The 17118-nt window shown below is 37.4% G+C and overlaps 1 protein-coding gene across 3 annotated transcripts in view; it reads right to left on the reverse strand.

Moving 5' to 3' along the window:
- The window catches only part of LOC125351875 (interleukin 1 receptor accessory protein), a 134752-nt gene that overhangs the window by 87679 nt on the left and 29955 nt on the right, over positions 1 to 17118 (reverse strand). For all 3 annotated transcript variants that reach the window (XM_048346946.1, XM_048346945.1, XM_048346947.1), the window contains exon 2: positions 1615 to 1679. In XM_048346946.1, the coding sequence (XP_048202903.1) occupies positions 1615 to 1678 (64 nt within the window). In that variant the 5' untranslated portion in view covers position 1679. The remainder of the gene's footprint in view (positions 1 to 1614; positions 1680 to 17118) is intronic.

Here is a 17118-nt window from a genome sequence, read left to right on the forward strand (position 1 = left end):
GAAGGAAGGAAGAAAAAAGGAAGGAAGGAAGGAAAGAAAGAAGGGGAAAAGAGGAAATTGAAAAGGAAAAAAAAAGACTTAGGAGGAGAAAAAGCAGGAAGAGAAAGGGACAGCAACAACAACCACAAAAGAGTTTGCACAATGTCAGGAAATGACACACAGTATGAAGTACAAAGCAGAGTGGAGGAATGGAATAGTCAGTCAGTCATAGGACCATTTTAGTTAAAATGGTCAAGGAAAGCCACTCTAAGCAGGTAATGATCCAACAGTATAAAACCAAATAAAAAAATCAAAATTAGGATTTCTATTCAGGATAAAAAAAAATCAGGACAGGAAATCACTCCAACTCAAAGAAGACCAGATACCCAGCTAGCAGGAGAGATGCTGGTATACTCCTGTGTCCCACATGAATAACAGCCCTGGTTAGAATAAGTTAGAATATATTCTTTCCTCTGTGATGTCCCAAAGGGCCAGCAAGTTTAGACATCATCTCTACTTTCAGCTGTACTCTGTCCTAGTTATACCCCTTCTTTAGAGCTATTTTTAGTTTCTAATACAATGCTCTGAGTGGCACAGAAAAACTGAAATGCACCCAGCAACGATGATCAGGATATCAGAGTGGCTCAAATCCATGCCATGTGAAGAATAGTTGAAGGCAGAGCCCTGATATCACAGTTATGTAATCACTGAATTTACATTTCTGAAGGTCTCTCCCACAGAACAGGAATGAAAGCAGTGATATTCAAAGTATGGCTCATGGTGCTCAGAGGAATCATCTCTATGAGGATCTTTTTAAAATGAGGATCCTTATGCTGCCTGTATTAAAATTAAAGAATCTTTGCATCAGGCATTTTCTGTTTCAATCACTCAGGGCACCACAGAAACATATGAAAATGACAAAGAGAGAAATGTCAGTCTTGTGTACAAAAAAATATTTCTAGATATTTGATCAGTTCAGAAACTCAATTCACTTCAATTAGATAATTGAGAAAGCTATGGAGGAGTAACTGAGCAGCAAGCTAGAGATGAGAGACCTTGAAAACAAATGGACTTCTAGTATCCAGTCCCTTCCAGCTTTACTTTCATAGGATCCAAGGATCATTATATTTAAGTCTGGTTATTCAAACTTTATAGATACCTTGGCTGCCTCCTGTGGTGAAGCGATGAGCCTACAAATGAGTCCATCATTTCCTACTTAGAAGCAATGAGAGAGCAACCCATCATTGTTTTGTTTTCAAAGTCTCAGTGGACAAGGGACTACCAAAGGTTTCTCTACTGCTGGTTCAAGCTTGGTGTTACATCTCTGTCTTTCTTTTCCCAGAAGACACACAGTAAAGAAAAACTGTGTTATACTGGGCTTGGATGGGAGAATAACAAAACTTTACTGTACTACTTCTCAATAAATCCCTTGCCCCAGTGCATTATGTCCAAGGAAGGCCCTTCCATTACCAGCATTCTATAATTCTTTCAGATCTACAATTCTGTGTCACCACAGGAAGATAATGGAAATAAATAGCACTATGTTCTTTTAAATTCATTTTCAGAAAGGCTGGACTCTTTACCCTATGCACGACTTTGATGTTAACTGACTGACTGTCAAAGCAGTTCACTTACCCCAGGCATTGCTCGGCAGGATCCCATACAAGTAGAGGCATATTGCACACCACAGGAATCCCATCCTGTGAACACAAATACAAAGTTGAGGAAGAGTGCTTGATACCTTTAAGTGTTTAAGAAATAAAAACTAGTGTGACTAAACACTGACTATATACTAAGTACCACTGCAAAAGTTGTACCATAGTAACAGGTTTAGTTGTCAGAAGCAAGTGAGGTGTGTTTTTATTTAATATATTTTTATTGTTATTGTAAAGGTGATGTACAGAGGGTTATAGTCACATAAGTCAGGTAATAAGTGTATTTCTTTTTGAACAGTATCACCTCTTCCCTTTTTTCCTTTCAATTTTTCCCTCCTAACCTCTCTCCCCCACAAGTTGTATAGTTAATATTAAACATAGTGTCTAGTGAGTGTCACTGCTGTATCTGTTCACCCTTTGTCCCATTATGTCTAGGTTCCCCCTTAACCACCCCAAAACAGCTAAACTTGCATAAGACAAAAGGTATAAAAATCAAGAACAGTGACAAAGGAAAAAGCAGACAAATAAAAAAGTAAAATAACAAGCAAAAAGAACCCACATCGTTTTATATGATCGTGTGCACATAGCTATTAAGTTTTTGTAATCCTCTCTAAAGAATGTCCTCTTTTCCTCTTTTGGGGGGTTGGGAATATGACTTAGTGGTAGAATCCTTGCCTAGCATGCATGAAGCCCTGAGTTCGATTTCTCAGCACCAGATAAACAGAAAAAGCCGGAAGTGGTGCTGTGGCTCAAATGGTAGAGTGCTAGCCTTGAGTAAAAAGAAGCCAGGAACATTGCTCAGGCCCAGAGGCCAAGCCCCAGGACTGGCAAAAATAAAAATAAAGTTAAAGAAAAAAGAATATCCTCTTTTGGTCTTGTTGTGTCAATATTGACAGTCCTCTTGAATTTATCATGCCCAAGTGTAATTTTCTTGTCTTTTACCATCCATTGTGTTTACTTGTAGACTTATAGGCACATTTTAGTTACTACAAATGTGGGAAACCATGAAAGCTATGTTTCTTTGGAGTTTGGATTATATCACTTAATATAATTATTTTTCCAAGAGTTTCTACTTCTTTATGAATGGGGCAATATCATTCTTTATGATGGAAGCATATATATAATATATATATATGTGTGTGTGTATGTATGTATGTATATATGTATACATACTATGTATATATATACTATGTGTATGTATATACTGTGTATATACTGATATATATGTACAGTGATATAAACTGATATAGATAGTGAGATAGATATATATTACATTTTCTTGATCCATTCATCCACTGAGGGGCAGCAGGATTGGCTCCATATCTTAACTATGGTAAACAATGCTGCAGTGAAAACGTTTGTGCTGGTAGCTTTAGTGTGGCTTTGTTTTTGGTCAGCTGGACAAAAGCCCAGGAGTGGGATTGCTGGGTCATAGGTGAACTCTATGTTTAGTCTTCTGAAGAACCTTCATACTGCTTTCCAGATTGGTTAAATAAGCTTACATTCCCAACAACAGCGTAGTAACATTCCATTTTGGCCACATCCCTGCCAGCGTCTGTTATAGTTAGTTTTCTTTTTTTTTGCCAGTCCTGGGCCTTAGACTCAGGGCCTGAGCACTGTCCCTGGCTTCTTCACGCTCAAGGCTACCACTCTGCCACTTGAGCCACAGCGCCGCTTCTGGCCGTTTTCTGTATACGTGGTGCTGGGGAATCGATCCTAGGGCCTCGTGTATCCGAGGCAGGCACTCTTGCCGCTAGGCTATATCCCCAGCCCATAGTTAGTTTTCTTGATAATGACCATTCTAACTGGGTGAGATGGATTCTCAAATTGTTTTGATTTATATTTCTTTTATGGCCAGAGATACTGAACATTTCTTCATGTGTCTGTTGGCCATTCTTAGTTCTTCTGAGAAGTTTCTCTTTAAGTCTTTAGCTGATTTATTAATTGCCTGTTTCTTTGAAGGTTTGTTGTGGGGAGTTTATTTTTTTAATTTAAGTGCTTAAAAATAAAAATTAATGTGAATGCATACTGACTATAGCCTAAGTACCATTGCAAGAGTTGTAATATATTAATAGATTTGGTTATCATAAGCAAGTTTTGTTTGGTTTTCTCATCTACTCAATTTTGAACTTCCAAATGACTTACATATAAGGAAACTAAAACAAATTTAAATAACATAATCAAGATTCTTTGTCTAGAAAGTAGAAAAGCCATGGTCAAATTTCAGCTGCCAGGTCCAGAACTCTCTTTAGTTACTGAACTGCAATTGTCTACATTAAAAAAAAAAAAAAAAAAGTCATCTGGAGTTTCTGATGAGGAGTCACATTTCTGGGCAAATATATTTGATCTTCTTATACTTCTTCAAATTTTCTTCATCTAATCTGAGTAAGAAATATGATATTTTTCCTTCTTAGTGATAAATGAAAAGTTTAGAAATCTGAGATTCAGACCTAGTCTGCAGTCTACTTTACTCCTAATTTATGTGAAAAAACATATATAAACCTCACACTCTGCCATGCTTGCTCTTCTCACTGGAAGAGACAAATGTGAAGACAGGAGTCTAATTGCTATCAGCTATGGTCTTCCTATTGATAACCACATGGAACTTCCAAATGGAAAAAAACATGTCCTTACATTAGGTTGTATGATCTTTTATGCAAATAATGTTGAGATTTAACATCTGAGTGTTTCTTTTCTTTCATCCCTAGATATGACTTCAAAATGATCAAACCTCCATATGTGGTTATAAATGCTGAAATCTGGCATGACTCAGAAATATCATGATCAAGGCCTCAGCTTTCTGCTCTAAAGGCAACATTCAAGTAAAGGACTTACAGCAGCTTTGATAACTTTTCCAGATCATATTTCTAGAAAGTGACAGTGATGAAACTTACACACACATTAGTCTGACAAAAGTCTTGGAAACAACTACACTACAAATTCAGAGACTCACCTTCTTAAATGCTCAATGAATTATTGTATAAATTCATTACTAGATGACATCAATTTAAATGTACCTCTTTGAAGAATGAATAAAAGGTATAGAATGATATTGCCAAACAGACAGACAATGCATGTTTCCAACCCTGGTCCCCTCTCTTAACCATTCACCATGAAAAATTTCACATTCATATCATATTTCCTTCTTTATGCTCACCACACACAAGGTGAAAGTAACTTTACTATATCAAAAGCAGCCATTTTATCTCCGAGATTAAATGTTTCAGTCTTTCCATGGCTATGCATTTTTTAGATCTTTACCCATTACCTTAAGGAAATCCAGGTTTCTCCAGTCACTCATTCATTAAATAAAATGTATTGAAAGCATGAATCATAACTCAATGGTAGAGCCCTTGTTTAAATGCGGTGGGTTTGATTATAACACTATAAATAAATAAATATTGAGTAGTTTGTGTACACAAGTTACTATAAAATAACTGCAGGGGCCTCCAATGAGCAAAACCCTTTTAAAAAGGAACTGGCTGGCTTAGACACACCCCATGCAATCCACTTTACTATCATCCCCCGTGCAGCAGCACTTGGGAAATACTGAGATTTACCAAAGAGAAGTGACAACAGTAGGCCGACTCTAGCAGCAACTTAAAATGTGTACAACAAAGTGATTGTAATATGAAGTTTAAAAATGGGATGGTCACAGATAAGTATTATTGAAGATGAGGGGAAAAAAAAAAAAGATTACTCCAGCCAAAGCAAAAACACAAAAGGCCCTGTCAAACTTAGCTAGCACTGGTTTGTTTTGTGAGAATCGAGGTAGAGGGAAAAACAAGAAAAATAAACTCTTGAATCAGAATAATGTTTAAAGGTAGTAAAAAAAAAACATGGAACATGGCTGGACTCAGATAAAAATCACAAGCTGTTATTTGAAAATCAGCTGGAAGTACAAAAGACAAACTTAGTGATACAGTGGCAAAACACTTATCCAGTACAAGGCCCTGAATTCAAACCCTAGTACACCAGTTCTCCAGTGTATGTGATTTTGCTTTATACTCTGAAATTTTTCATGTTAATTATCAAAACATAAATAAATGTATATTTATATCCCCCCCCAAAAAAAAAACATGGAACATAGATAGGAATAGACTATTAAAAATCACTCTGGCTCAAGTTCAGGGTATTAGAGGAAAAAAAACAACGTATAGGAGATTTTACTGGAAAGCAGAGAGTGTCTGGATCAAAATTATGAAGAGCAGGCTGAAGACTGAGGATTTAACTTCAATAGCAAATAGGGAATCATGGACATTTTCTGATTATAAAAGTGATACAGTCATCAAGTAATGCCTTGTGGGTCTGCACCAGACATAATAAACTGCCATGAAATTCTGTCTTCAAACTATTTTGAATCTCGAGTCTGGACTCACAGTAATTGCTATTCTCTTTCTTACCTTGGTGTCATCTACAAACTTAATCAGCATGCTACCTATGAACACACTCAAGTCATTAATTAAAGTAATTAATAATTCTACATGAATTCTTGTCAGCAAGAGCAAGTAAGTATTTCACTGCAAATTCAGGCACAGTAATTTCAGCCCTGGCCCTGCCAGAACTCATCTCTATGAAAGCATTCTGGCCTCCCAAATTGCTTTTGGCTATTTAAAACACACACACACACACACACACACACACACACACACACACACACACCTTTATAATTTTCCTGGTTTGTCTGTTAATAAGCTGCTGGACTTCTAAAGCAACACTTAGAAGACATTCTAATTAATGTGATTGAGGGCCTTTATTGATATTCCCAAGAGTAACTGGATCACACCAAAAGCAGCAGTCAGGTCACCATGATAAAGCAAATCTAAAGATAACCTACGTGCAAACACAAATCCAGGGGCAGTCCTGCTTGATGATAAATTACAAGCAGACTGAAAAGAATGTGATTGTGCAGGCTAGTTGTAAAGGGACCAAAGTTAGTGGGAAGTCGTTGGCAAGTCTGAAATCTCTCACAGTGTATGGGATTCTTTTTTTTTTAATATTGTCTTGCATTCAGTGTTAAAACCGTATTGTTGAAAAGAGTAATGGATGTTTGTTCCTGTTTCTTTTTTTTTTTTTTTTTTTTTTGCAAGTCCTGGGCCTTGAACTCATGGCCTGAGCACTGTCCCTGGCCTCTTTTGCTCAGGGCTAAGCACTCTGCCACTTGAGCCACAGCGCCACTTCTGGCCATTTTCTATATATGGGATGCTGGGGAATCAAACCCAGGGCTTCATGTATACGAGGCCGAGCACGCTTGCCACTAGGCCACATCCCCAGCCCCTTGTTCCTATTTCTTAAGGTGAGAGTGAGGGTTGGGGTGAGATTAGCTATATGAAAGGATGAGGAAATAACAGAAAGCAAAGGAACCGTCTACAATACACTCATAGGCCCACAATGTCTAGATTACAGTTTATGTTTAGATTATTGTGATGAGTCTATTAGGTCCTGCCTTCTTCAGCTGACTAGAACCTATAACTAGAAATTTTCCAGCCAGTCTATCTGTGTCATTCACTTTCATACTCCCCTTCTGTTTTGTTAGTACTTGCCTTATATTTGATGTCATTGTCTCCCAATTTATCAGCATGCATATGTGTCCCATCTAGCAACAAGTTTCACATATACACTTCATCCTGTGTCATCCACAAAGACATCAGTGAGGATTGATATATGTACTCAGCACGGTCCATGCATGCAGAACTTTCTATTATCTATGGTTCCTATCCTTGTAAGCTTCAATATGGCCTTCCTCTGACTCACCTTCACTACTGGGCTCTCTTAACAGGCAAGCAGCATAGGTTTGTTATTTCCCAGCTGCTGTTCACTCTGGGTCATCATGTTCCCCACTAACTTTTTGCATATGGCATTTTTACCAGACCTGTTTTCCTTATTCCACATATAGCCCCATACTCATGTAGCAGACATTTTGTAAAGTTCACAAAGATGGTGGGACTTGGGCCTTCAGCCTGGTACATATAAGGTCACTTTTCCTGGAACGTCATGTGTTCTCACTAAATTAAGTTAATCTCCTGTAACCATGAGGCTGCTATCACTGGCTCCATCTGTGTCATATTGACAGATGCCCTTTGTTATGATTCGCCCACTGGAAACTGGGCTAATAACTATTGCTGAGCCTATGAGGACAAGCCCTTTGAGGGCTAATCTAATCTAAGACAATTCCTTTAGTCCTTATCTACTATGATCTGACCCACAGATTTCCTATATACAAATTACTCATGAGGTTTGAGTTGGTTTTGCATTGGCACCCACCTAATATATGACAAACCTTTAAAGAACAAAGGATAAACAGTTATCGCATTTTATGTACAAGGAGTGAATTATCCTTCAGGAACTGGAATCATTTCCATCATCAGTCTTAAAGTTCATCATTTTTTTGAGCTATGATAAGATCCTGATGCAGACTAGTTCAGAATCCAGTATGTACTAGCAAACAAATGTTCCAGTAAACTGACAGAAAGGTCTTTTTGGGTAAGACGAAGAAAACATAGACTACTTATGCCTCTTAGTGAATGCAACTCTACACTAGGAACTAAATCAAAGAACAACTTCTTAAAGACTTTACAAAACAAATAATTTCATACTTTTAAATACACAGAGAACTTTCACCAAGATAGGTCATAACATGCACCATAAATCAACTCATAATAAAATAAAAGACATTGAAAGAATAAAACTGGGCATCAATACCAGAAAGATAGGAGGAAAATCTCCAGACACTTCAAAATTAGTATATGCTTCTATGTGATTCCCTGGGTCAAAAAGAAAGTTTTAAGAGAAAAATAGAAAAAATATTTTGAGAAGTAGGGCATGGTAGTGCATGCCTGTAATCTTAGCACCAGGGGAGTACAGGGAAGAGAACTGAGAGCTTGAGCCCAGCCTGGAATACATAGTGAGTTTTGGGCCAGAGGTGGCAGCCTGTCTCATAAAACAAAACAAATTATATAATATAAAGTATATTATATATGTACATATATGTGCATATATATATATGAGGACAAAAGTGAAAATGTGATACAGCAGATATGTGTTTAGAGGATAATTTGTTGTTTAAAAGTATATTATGAGAAAAAAGAAAGATATAAAGTACATAACCAAACTAAAAGGCAAGCAAAGTGAAGAAGCAATAATCAATGGAAATCAAAGTTTAAAATGGAAAAGAGAAAAATGCAGAAATGGGTAATTTGAAAGCACATTTCATTACTAACAGGAATGACAGAGGAAACAAGACCTCAGATCACAGACATAAATGCTATTTTAAAAAAAGAAAGCAGAGATCCTACTAAGCCACACTGACCTTCACATCTGATTCAATGACCCTGCAATAAGGCATGGGTTTGGGGGTTTTTTGTTTGTTCACTCGTTTGTTTATTGAGCCTAGGTATCCATATGCAGCCCAAACGGCCTTCAGTGCTCCACCATTCTGTCTTAGCTACTTAAAGTCTGGATTTACAGATGAAAACAAACATTCTCAATTTTATGTTTTAGTTCTTCTTTTTTAGTAACTTGATGCTCATCTGTTGCAGTTGTAATAGAAAATGATATAAGAACCTGGGAGCCCGTGGCTCACACCTGTAATCCTAGCTACTCAGGAGGCTGAGATCTGAGGAACTCGGTTCAAATCCAGTCAGGACAGGAAAGTCTGAGAGACTCTTATCTCCAATAAACTACTCAGAAAAAGCTGGAAGTAGTGCTATGGCTGACATAGTGAAGCGCTAACCTTGAGCAAAGAGAGAGGTTCAAGGACCGAGCCCAGGCCACGAGTTCAAGCCACAGGACCAGCAAAAACAAAAACCAAAAAGATATGAGACATACCATATTCATAAATTCAAAGGCTCAACATTGAAATGTCTGTTTTCCCCAAAATGAGCTATAGGGTTAATTCATTTCAACCAAGATCCCAGTAAGGTATGTAATTTTAAGTTCAGATAAGGTAATTATAATATTCATATGAAAGGAAAAAAGCCATACAATATTGGAAATTATCTTTAACCAAGAATAAAGTTGCAAGAATCATACTATACACAATCCAATTTTAAAATGTTAGTTATCACGGTATATATTACCAAAAAGAATATGCAATAATCAAATGAACACATGAAAAGGTATTTAAAATCAGTACTCTTAGAGAATGTAAATTAAAAGCATGATGAACTACTACTACATTTTTCAAAATAACTGAAACAAACAACAAAAATAAACATGGAAAATACCAAAAGTTGAAGAGTATAAGTTTTATATGAGTAGAATATTTGATATCATAATTTCTCTAGAATGCAGGGTGAAAGTTTATCAAAACTTTAAATGATAGTTTGTGCATACAAACTGCATACAAACTGTGCATACTATCTGCAATCTCATGTCTAAGTATTTTCTCCAAAAGACTGCTCCCACACAAAAAAAGTGGTATAAGCCTATTTGTAGCAGCTCTTGTAGCAGCTGCCCCAAATAAGACGTAACTCTGATGTCATTCCATTAGTGAGTGGGTCAACATGCCTTAGGACATGCAAAAAAAAATAGAATTAGGGCTCAGAATTTCTAAGCAATGAGTTTTATTTATTTTATGCTGTGAAACATAAACCTCAGTGAAACCTGTAAACCTCAGTGACATTTTTTTAGATGAAAGAAGTTAATCTTAATAGGTTATCTATTACATGATTCCGCTTAAATTATAGTCTTAGAAAGGCAAAGCTGTGTTCAAAAGAAGACCCCCTGAGGATTGGGGTAGGGGAAGAGTATGATGACAAAGAAGGACATAGAGAGGGGCATGAACCAGTTGTATCCTGATGTGACAGTGATACAGTACACAAAGTTCATAGAGCTATACTCAGTAATAACAATAATAATAAGTAAATTGTAAAAATTTTGCAAATATTATTGTATTTCTAAGTGGTGTGGGTTTTCTTTAAAGAAAGCTGAATGATTTGTGATGCCATTTTAGGAATTTTAAAAAATGAAAACTATTTTACCCTAAATATAGTTTGAATTTTCAACTTTCACTTGAAAACAACAGCCTCATCATTGAGTACTGAATGTTCCAGAGAAGTCTAGCAGTCCATGCAGAAAGAGAAATCAATGAACGGTCCCAACTTTAGTTTACCTAGCCAGTACTGCTCCCTTTTACTGATAAAATAGCAGAGTCAAAGTTCATCTGAGGAAACATTGTCCTCTCATATACTGCCTTCCCCCATAGCTTCAGAATGCTGGGTGCAGTGAGAGGACAGATATAACATAATACACCACCTGCCATCTTCAGAAGCTAGGAATAGAATGTGAGCAGACTGCTTTCCTTTTGTTCTTTTTTTTTTTTTTTAATAGGAACATGCTCTGAGGGTTGAGGGCAGAAATATCATCATGAAGGCTCATCTCTCACAAAGGAGAACAAAAACCAGGGTTTAAATGACAGAAAGGTAAAAGAGCAATTTAACAGGAGCATTGAACTTGGAGTTCTACATGATGACATGGCCTTGGACCACTACAGATTCACTGACCACTTAGAGTTGTAAGTTGCTCACGTTTCATGATCAACTTGATTGATGTGCTAGGGGCTCATGGGACCCTTCCAAATTAAGTCAGGCATACTATATCCTACTGTACCCTCTCTACAGAAAGTGGCAATCTGGATGATAAAATATTCTCTAATTAAGGAATACTGAAGCTGAGGGGTGATAGAAGTTAGTAACTACCTACCTTTGATTAAGAGGGCTGTTCATGATAATTCCTATAGAGAACTTATCATTGTCGATAAACACATATAAGTCATGAAAAGCTGGTTATCATAAGCTCTTATTAAGTGGCATGTTTGAAACTCTACAATGGTGGACAAAGCTACCTCAAATATTATTTAGAAAGCACAACCTAAGCAACTTGGACTATATTCACATATAATTATTGGGTGAAACTTCCTATGTCTTACTTTGGGGTACATAGGGTCCCAGCTTACTGTTTGGTTTTCCAAGGGTTTCGAAGGAGATCATCCAAGTTATATTTGGATCCTATACATTGCAGAATAGCCAAGAATGTTATGATGGACTACATAATGAAATTTGTACTTGGAAAAAACAATTGTCAAAGAGGTTTCCTTTCATCATAGATGTTTCAAATCCTCAAGTTGAAAACTCAAGTAAAATCTTCTTTACCATCTCACAAGGTAGTTATTGAGGATTGTGCTATACTAGTACAAAGTGTTATGAAAATGGGGTTATTTCAAAATAAGCTTATTTGAGTTTGTTTAAATTTGAAAGGAACTAATGGGTCCAACTGAAGATCTTAAAGTACAAAAGCAAACATTGTTATAACTTGGTTAACTTAAATCATAAAATGTTTTACCATGAAGGGAATATGGACTAGTGGCAGAGTGCATGAAGCCCTAGGTTGGATTCCTCAGCACCACATATATAGGGAAAAAAAGGCCAGAAGGGGCACTGTGGGGGCTGGGAATATGGCCTAGTGGCAAGAGTGCATGTCTTGTATACATGAAGCCCTGGGTTCGATTCCCCAGCACCACATACATAGAAAACAGCCAGAAGTAGCCCTATAGCTCAAGTGGCAGAGTGCTAGCCTTGAGCAAAAAGAAGCTAGGGACAGTGCTCAGGGCCTGAGTCCAAGCCCCAGGAATGGAAAAAAAATGTTTTACCATTGCCTATATTTTCTGGGGAAAGGAGACTAGACTGAGGCTTCTGGAGTGTGATAGTATTCTGCTTCTCACATTGTGTTTACATAATGCACCATTTATTTTTTAAAGAATAAATGAGTTGTACAATTCACATTTATGTATGTTGTTGTAAATGTTATGCTTCTGTAAGAATAAAAAAATAAGTTGTTCTTGACTGAAGTTAAAAGGTATATAAAACAACAGGTAAAACGCTATAGGAAAGAGGAGACAAAGCCATAGCTACCTAGACCATACACATTTTAAACCAAAGGAGACCATTACAACCAACACACACTGAAAGACAGGAACTCATCTTAGGATACTTTAGGGCTAGATAAAGGTAAATTTATAAGGATATAGTTTTACAATTCCTCTAATTTACTCAGCAAATATTTGCCAAACTCTGGACACAATCTGAAGGAGAAGGCATCCATCCTTTTGAAGTTATAATTCTGAGGTGTAGGTGTACAAAATCCTACAGTTTAGGAAATGGTATAATAGTGGAGGAATTCCAAAGGACAAGAGGACATAGAGAAAACAATTCTCTGGGTCATGTGATGCCATTTGGAGTTCAAGTGGAGAATTAGGTGAAATTATTACCACCACCAACTCAAACGAATCATGTCACTTTGGTAACTAACATTCAGTCACCCTCAGGTTAGGAAATTAATTACTTTTCCCAGGTACAGCAAAGCTTCTTGGCCATCTGAGATTTTCACTCTTTAAATTTCATGTAGTGACATGGTCACTAATAACCTCTCTAATTTAAAGGGATGGTCTGAAGATCACGATCCTGTCTGGGAGACTCTCAAGAGAAAGGCACATTCTACAAACAGTTAGAAAGGGCACAAGTGACAAAATTGTGGCCATGTTTTCATAGATTAATCCATGAAGACTACACATTCTAGCTTCTGAGTCTATAGCATTGGGTTTACTTCAGATCAAAGAGCAGTTATTGAGCCTATTTCAGATACTTTAATAATACACGTTGTACCATATATAAACGCAGTTTTGATAATCAGCAATCTGACTGTTTGGGAGCAAAATCAGAGATATACACAGAACAAGAAGGAAAGAAAAAGTGTAGAGAATACAAGAAACAACATGGCCAAGTTCAATACAATCTGATCCAGAGAGAGTAACTTTATGTAGAAGGACCACAAAAAGTAAAACTTAAGAGTGTTTGAAGGACAAAATACTATACATTCCCGGAAGATCCATAAGGTTCACTGGCATTTCATAAACTTGAGATCATTTGACAACTAAATATTCTCATCAACTTGATTTAACAAAAGATTAACCAAAACTATTTGACCATAAACTCCTTTTTCCTCAATACACTAATTAGGGTCCCCCTGGAAATAGACAGGGAAAGCCCTAATTGGGAGTGGGAGATCTAAGACATAATTCCCGACCAATCTTTAATACATAAAATGCTCTTTCCACTTGGGGCTGACCTATCTGCCAGTGGAAATAATCTACATTTCCTTCCTCTTCATGCCTACTTCTCCATCCATCTGCAAACTTTCCTGTTTGTATGTCTGGAGATAAGTCATCCTTACTCTAAAACCTGTGAGCAGGTGTCTGTACCTCTCTTAGGTCCTTGAGAAAATATTTGATCTGTTTTGCTTAGGTTTTGGCCTCAACATCCCCCATTATACATTGGGACTCCATGTTTGTGTCCAAAGAAAGTATTATCCACTGCTGGTATAAAATAAAGATGCATAAATACATGCGAGCTTCTGAGTTGTAGACAGAACATTTTCCCAGGACACAGTCAAACTCGTGCTAGTTTGTTATTGGTCAGTTTTTTAACAAAATAATGCAATTCCTCTATTACAGGCAGGGCAGGGAAATTTGCTGCTAAGGGATATATATATATATATATATATATATATATATATATATATATATTCATATATTCATATATATATTCATTCAAGGGCCATACAGTACCATCAATATAAACCTAAGACTGCACGGGGTGGGGATATGGCCTAGTGGCAAGAGTACTTGCCTTGTATACATGAGGCCCTGGGTTTGATTCCCCAGCACCACATATACAGAAAATGGCCAGAAGTGGCGCTGTGGCTCAAGTGGCAGAGTGCTAGCCTTGAGCAAGAAGAAGCCAGGGACAGTGCTCAGGCCCTAAGTCCAAGCCCCAGGACTGGCAAAAAAAAAAAAAAAAAAAAAGACTGCAGGCAGCCAGCCAATAAGAAACATAGGACAAGCATATGGGTCTGCCTCATGTCTCAGTACCAAACAACTTCAAGGGTCCAATTAGGCCAATGAGCTACAGGTTTCCCATTCCTAGTCCCTAATAATCTTATTAATAGAGATAATAAATACATACTTCAAAGGATGGTATAGGATCACATTATATAATGTTGATAAAAAAAGCATCTTCCGTGGTTGAAGTGTGGGACAAATAGGAGGTTTTGATAGGTTTACTTTGCACATGTCTACTCACAAGCTCACTGTGGGGAGCCAGCTTCCTAGAGAAGATGGATATCACTCTGAGTTTTAAATCTTCTCAAGAACTTTTACCTACACCATGAACCTGTCTTCAGCAATTATACCTGAATAGATTAAACCATCCTTGTAAGCCAATGTCAGATTTACCTGCAGATCGCAACCATGAAGCACCCCCATCCCTTGATTTGGTCAGAGAAAGAATCAGGGACCATCCCTCATAAAGATGCCTCAAAGGCCCCGTATTTAAAGGGCTGAAGCTCTATGCTGTGCTTCTTTACATCCTGACTTTAGAGTCAGACACCACAACACCAAAGGGCTCCCCATTCTTAGTCGCAAAAGAAAAAGTAAAAGGAGTCCAGTGCCCACAATCTAACCCTGGGCAGTAATTTACTTTATAGGTCTGGCTACATACTTTATTGTCTTTGTGCCTCAGTTTCCATAACCTTGCCTGTTAGGAAGAATGACAGTCAAGACATAAATTTAGAGCTTGCATGGAGGAATTATTGGATTCCACTGTCAATGGTGAGAATATCCCACAATCTCTGCTTTCACATTCTCAGGCCACTGGTGAAAATGGCCTGCTTAGTGTCTGCTCTGTTGCCATCACCAATCATGTCCTTGAAATACAAAGGTAATATTCCTAGCTTTCCTAAGAACTGACATAAGCCAAAATAGAAAGAAAAAGCAGGCCTCAAGGAAAATTCCGTGTCTGTATCTAAAGTGTTAAAGAAAATCCCCTTATGAACTAACACTGAGGAGGTCTGTGTGAGTCTGTGTCCCAGTTGAGAAAATTCTATGGCTTCTTTCACTAGTTTTTGGGCAACAGGATCATCCTGACAGATGGCAATGTGCACCCACCAGTCCCATAGTCTGGGCTGTGACCTCAGTCTCAGAGATCACCCTGGATAGAGGGGAGAGGGAGAGGCAGAGATTCTGACTATAGTTCCCTGCCCCTGTACACATTTGACATTTGGTGACTTTATTTCAAATAAAGTAAAACCATGTGATCTACTTAGAGAATAAAAATGAGCTGGGACTTTATAGTGTTATTACCTACTGATCCATAAACCACTAAAGACTCAAGTGACCCTAATTTCAACAAGTATGCCTTTTCTCTCTCTGCTCTACAGATCCTTACCATAAAAACCTCTGGCCTCCTTCTGAGAGAGGTGTTCGAGCAGTGCTTCATATGAGGTTTTAAAATGTTTTGACAGGCAAATTGAGCAGGAGGGAGAACATGTTCTAAAAAAAATATATATTGATAGAGTACAAGGTGGGTATTTTGTGACTGTACCATAAGCTTTTCAGAGGCTTTCTTCCAATGCAAAAGTGATTAATATTAACTGAAACTGATGATATAGAGTCCCTGTGCCAAAGGCTACAGGATGGCAGAGATTCTGTCAAGTCTCAGACATTTAGGAATTTATATAACTTAGGAAGGATCTCCAATTGGAATGTGGTTCATTGTAACGTTGTAAGTTAACATGACAGTTATTTGAGTTAAGTATGTAATTCTTCTCTTGCTACATGATACCTCTGAAATAATGGACCTATTACTTCGTTTTTTCCTTACTTTCCCTAACTGCAAAATGGGGAGTATTAATTTCTTCCTAAGTTCAGTGCCTAAAACGATTTGCTATTGGTTTTTTACCTGTTTCTCTGTGTTTGTTCATGCTATTATTAAGCATACGAATCAGTGCAAGCAACATGTAGACTAGCTGGGAGGAAGGAATTATCTGCATCTTACAGGGTATGGAAAGTGGGAATGGGTTGTGGGGTAATAGGAAGAGATTTCAACCAAGGAGTGAAGGTGCAGAAAGACGCCTCTGAGCTGTCATTACAGCTAAACCCTGAAATTAGGTAGTATTCTGAAATACAACCTGGTATATGGAAGAAAAGCATTTCAGACAAAACTAAACACAAAAGAAGCATATTTCTTCTCTTCTTGTTCTTTTTTTTTAAGCCACTGATTCTAAACAGGAAAGAAAATCTATTGAAAATGCCAATTAGATGAATATTATCTTTCAGATACATCCCTAAAACCACAGGAATTTTATTCAGCACATCATTTCAAGGACATATACTACTCCTTAGAGCTACTAGTCATATAGCTGGATTCTGCACTAGATAACAGTATCAGTGACTGTTGGAGTTGATAGGAAATTACCTAAGCAATGGGGCCATAATAGAAAAGTCCTATTATGACAACATTGAGGGCTTAGGTTAGGAATATATTTCCATTAGCACAAAAGGTATTTTTAAGCTATTTTGTCATCCACAAAGTTTTCTTCCCATATATATCTCTATATCCTTGTAAGCTTCTGAACATTGTTAAGACTTTAT

This window comes from Perognathus longimembris, chromosome 5, assembly GCF_023159225.1.
Source record: "Perognathus longimembris pacificus isolate PPM17 chromosome 5, ASM2315922v1, whole genome shotgun sequence".
Taxonomy (NCBI): Eukaryota; Metazoa; Chordata; class Mammalia; order Rodentia; family Heteromyidae; genus Perognathus; species Perognathus longimembris.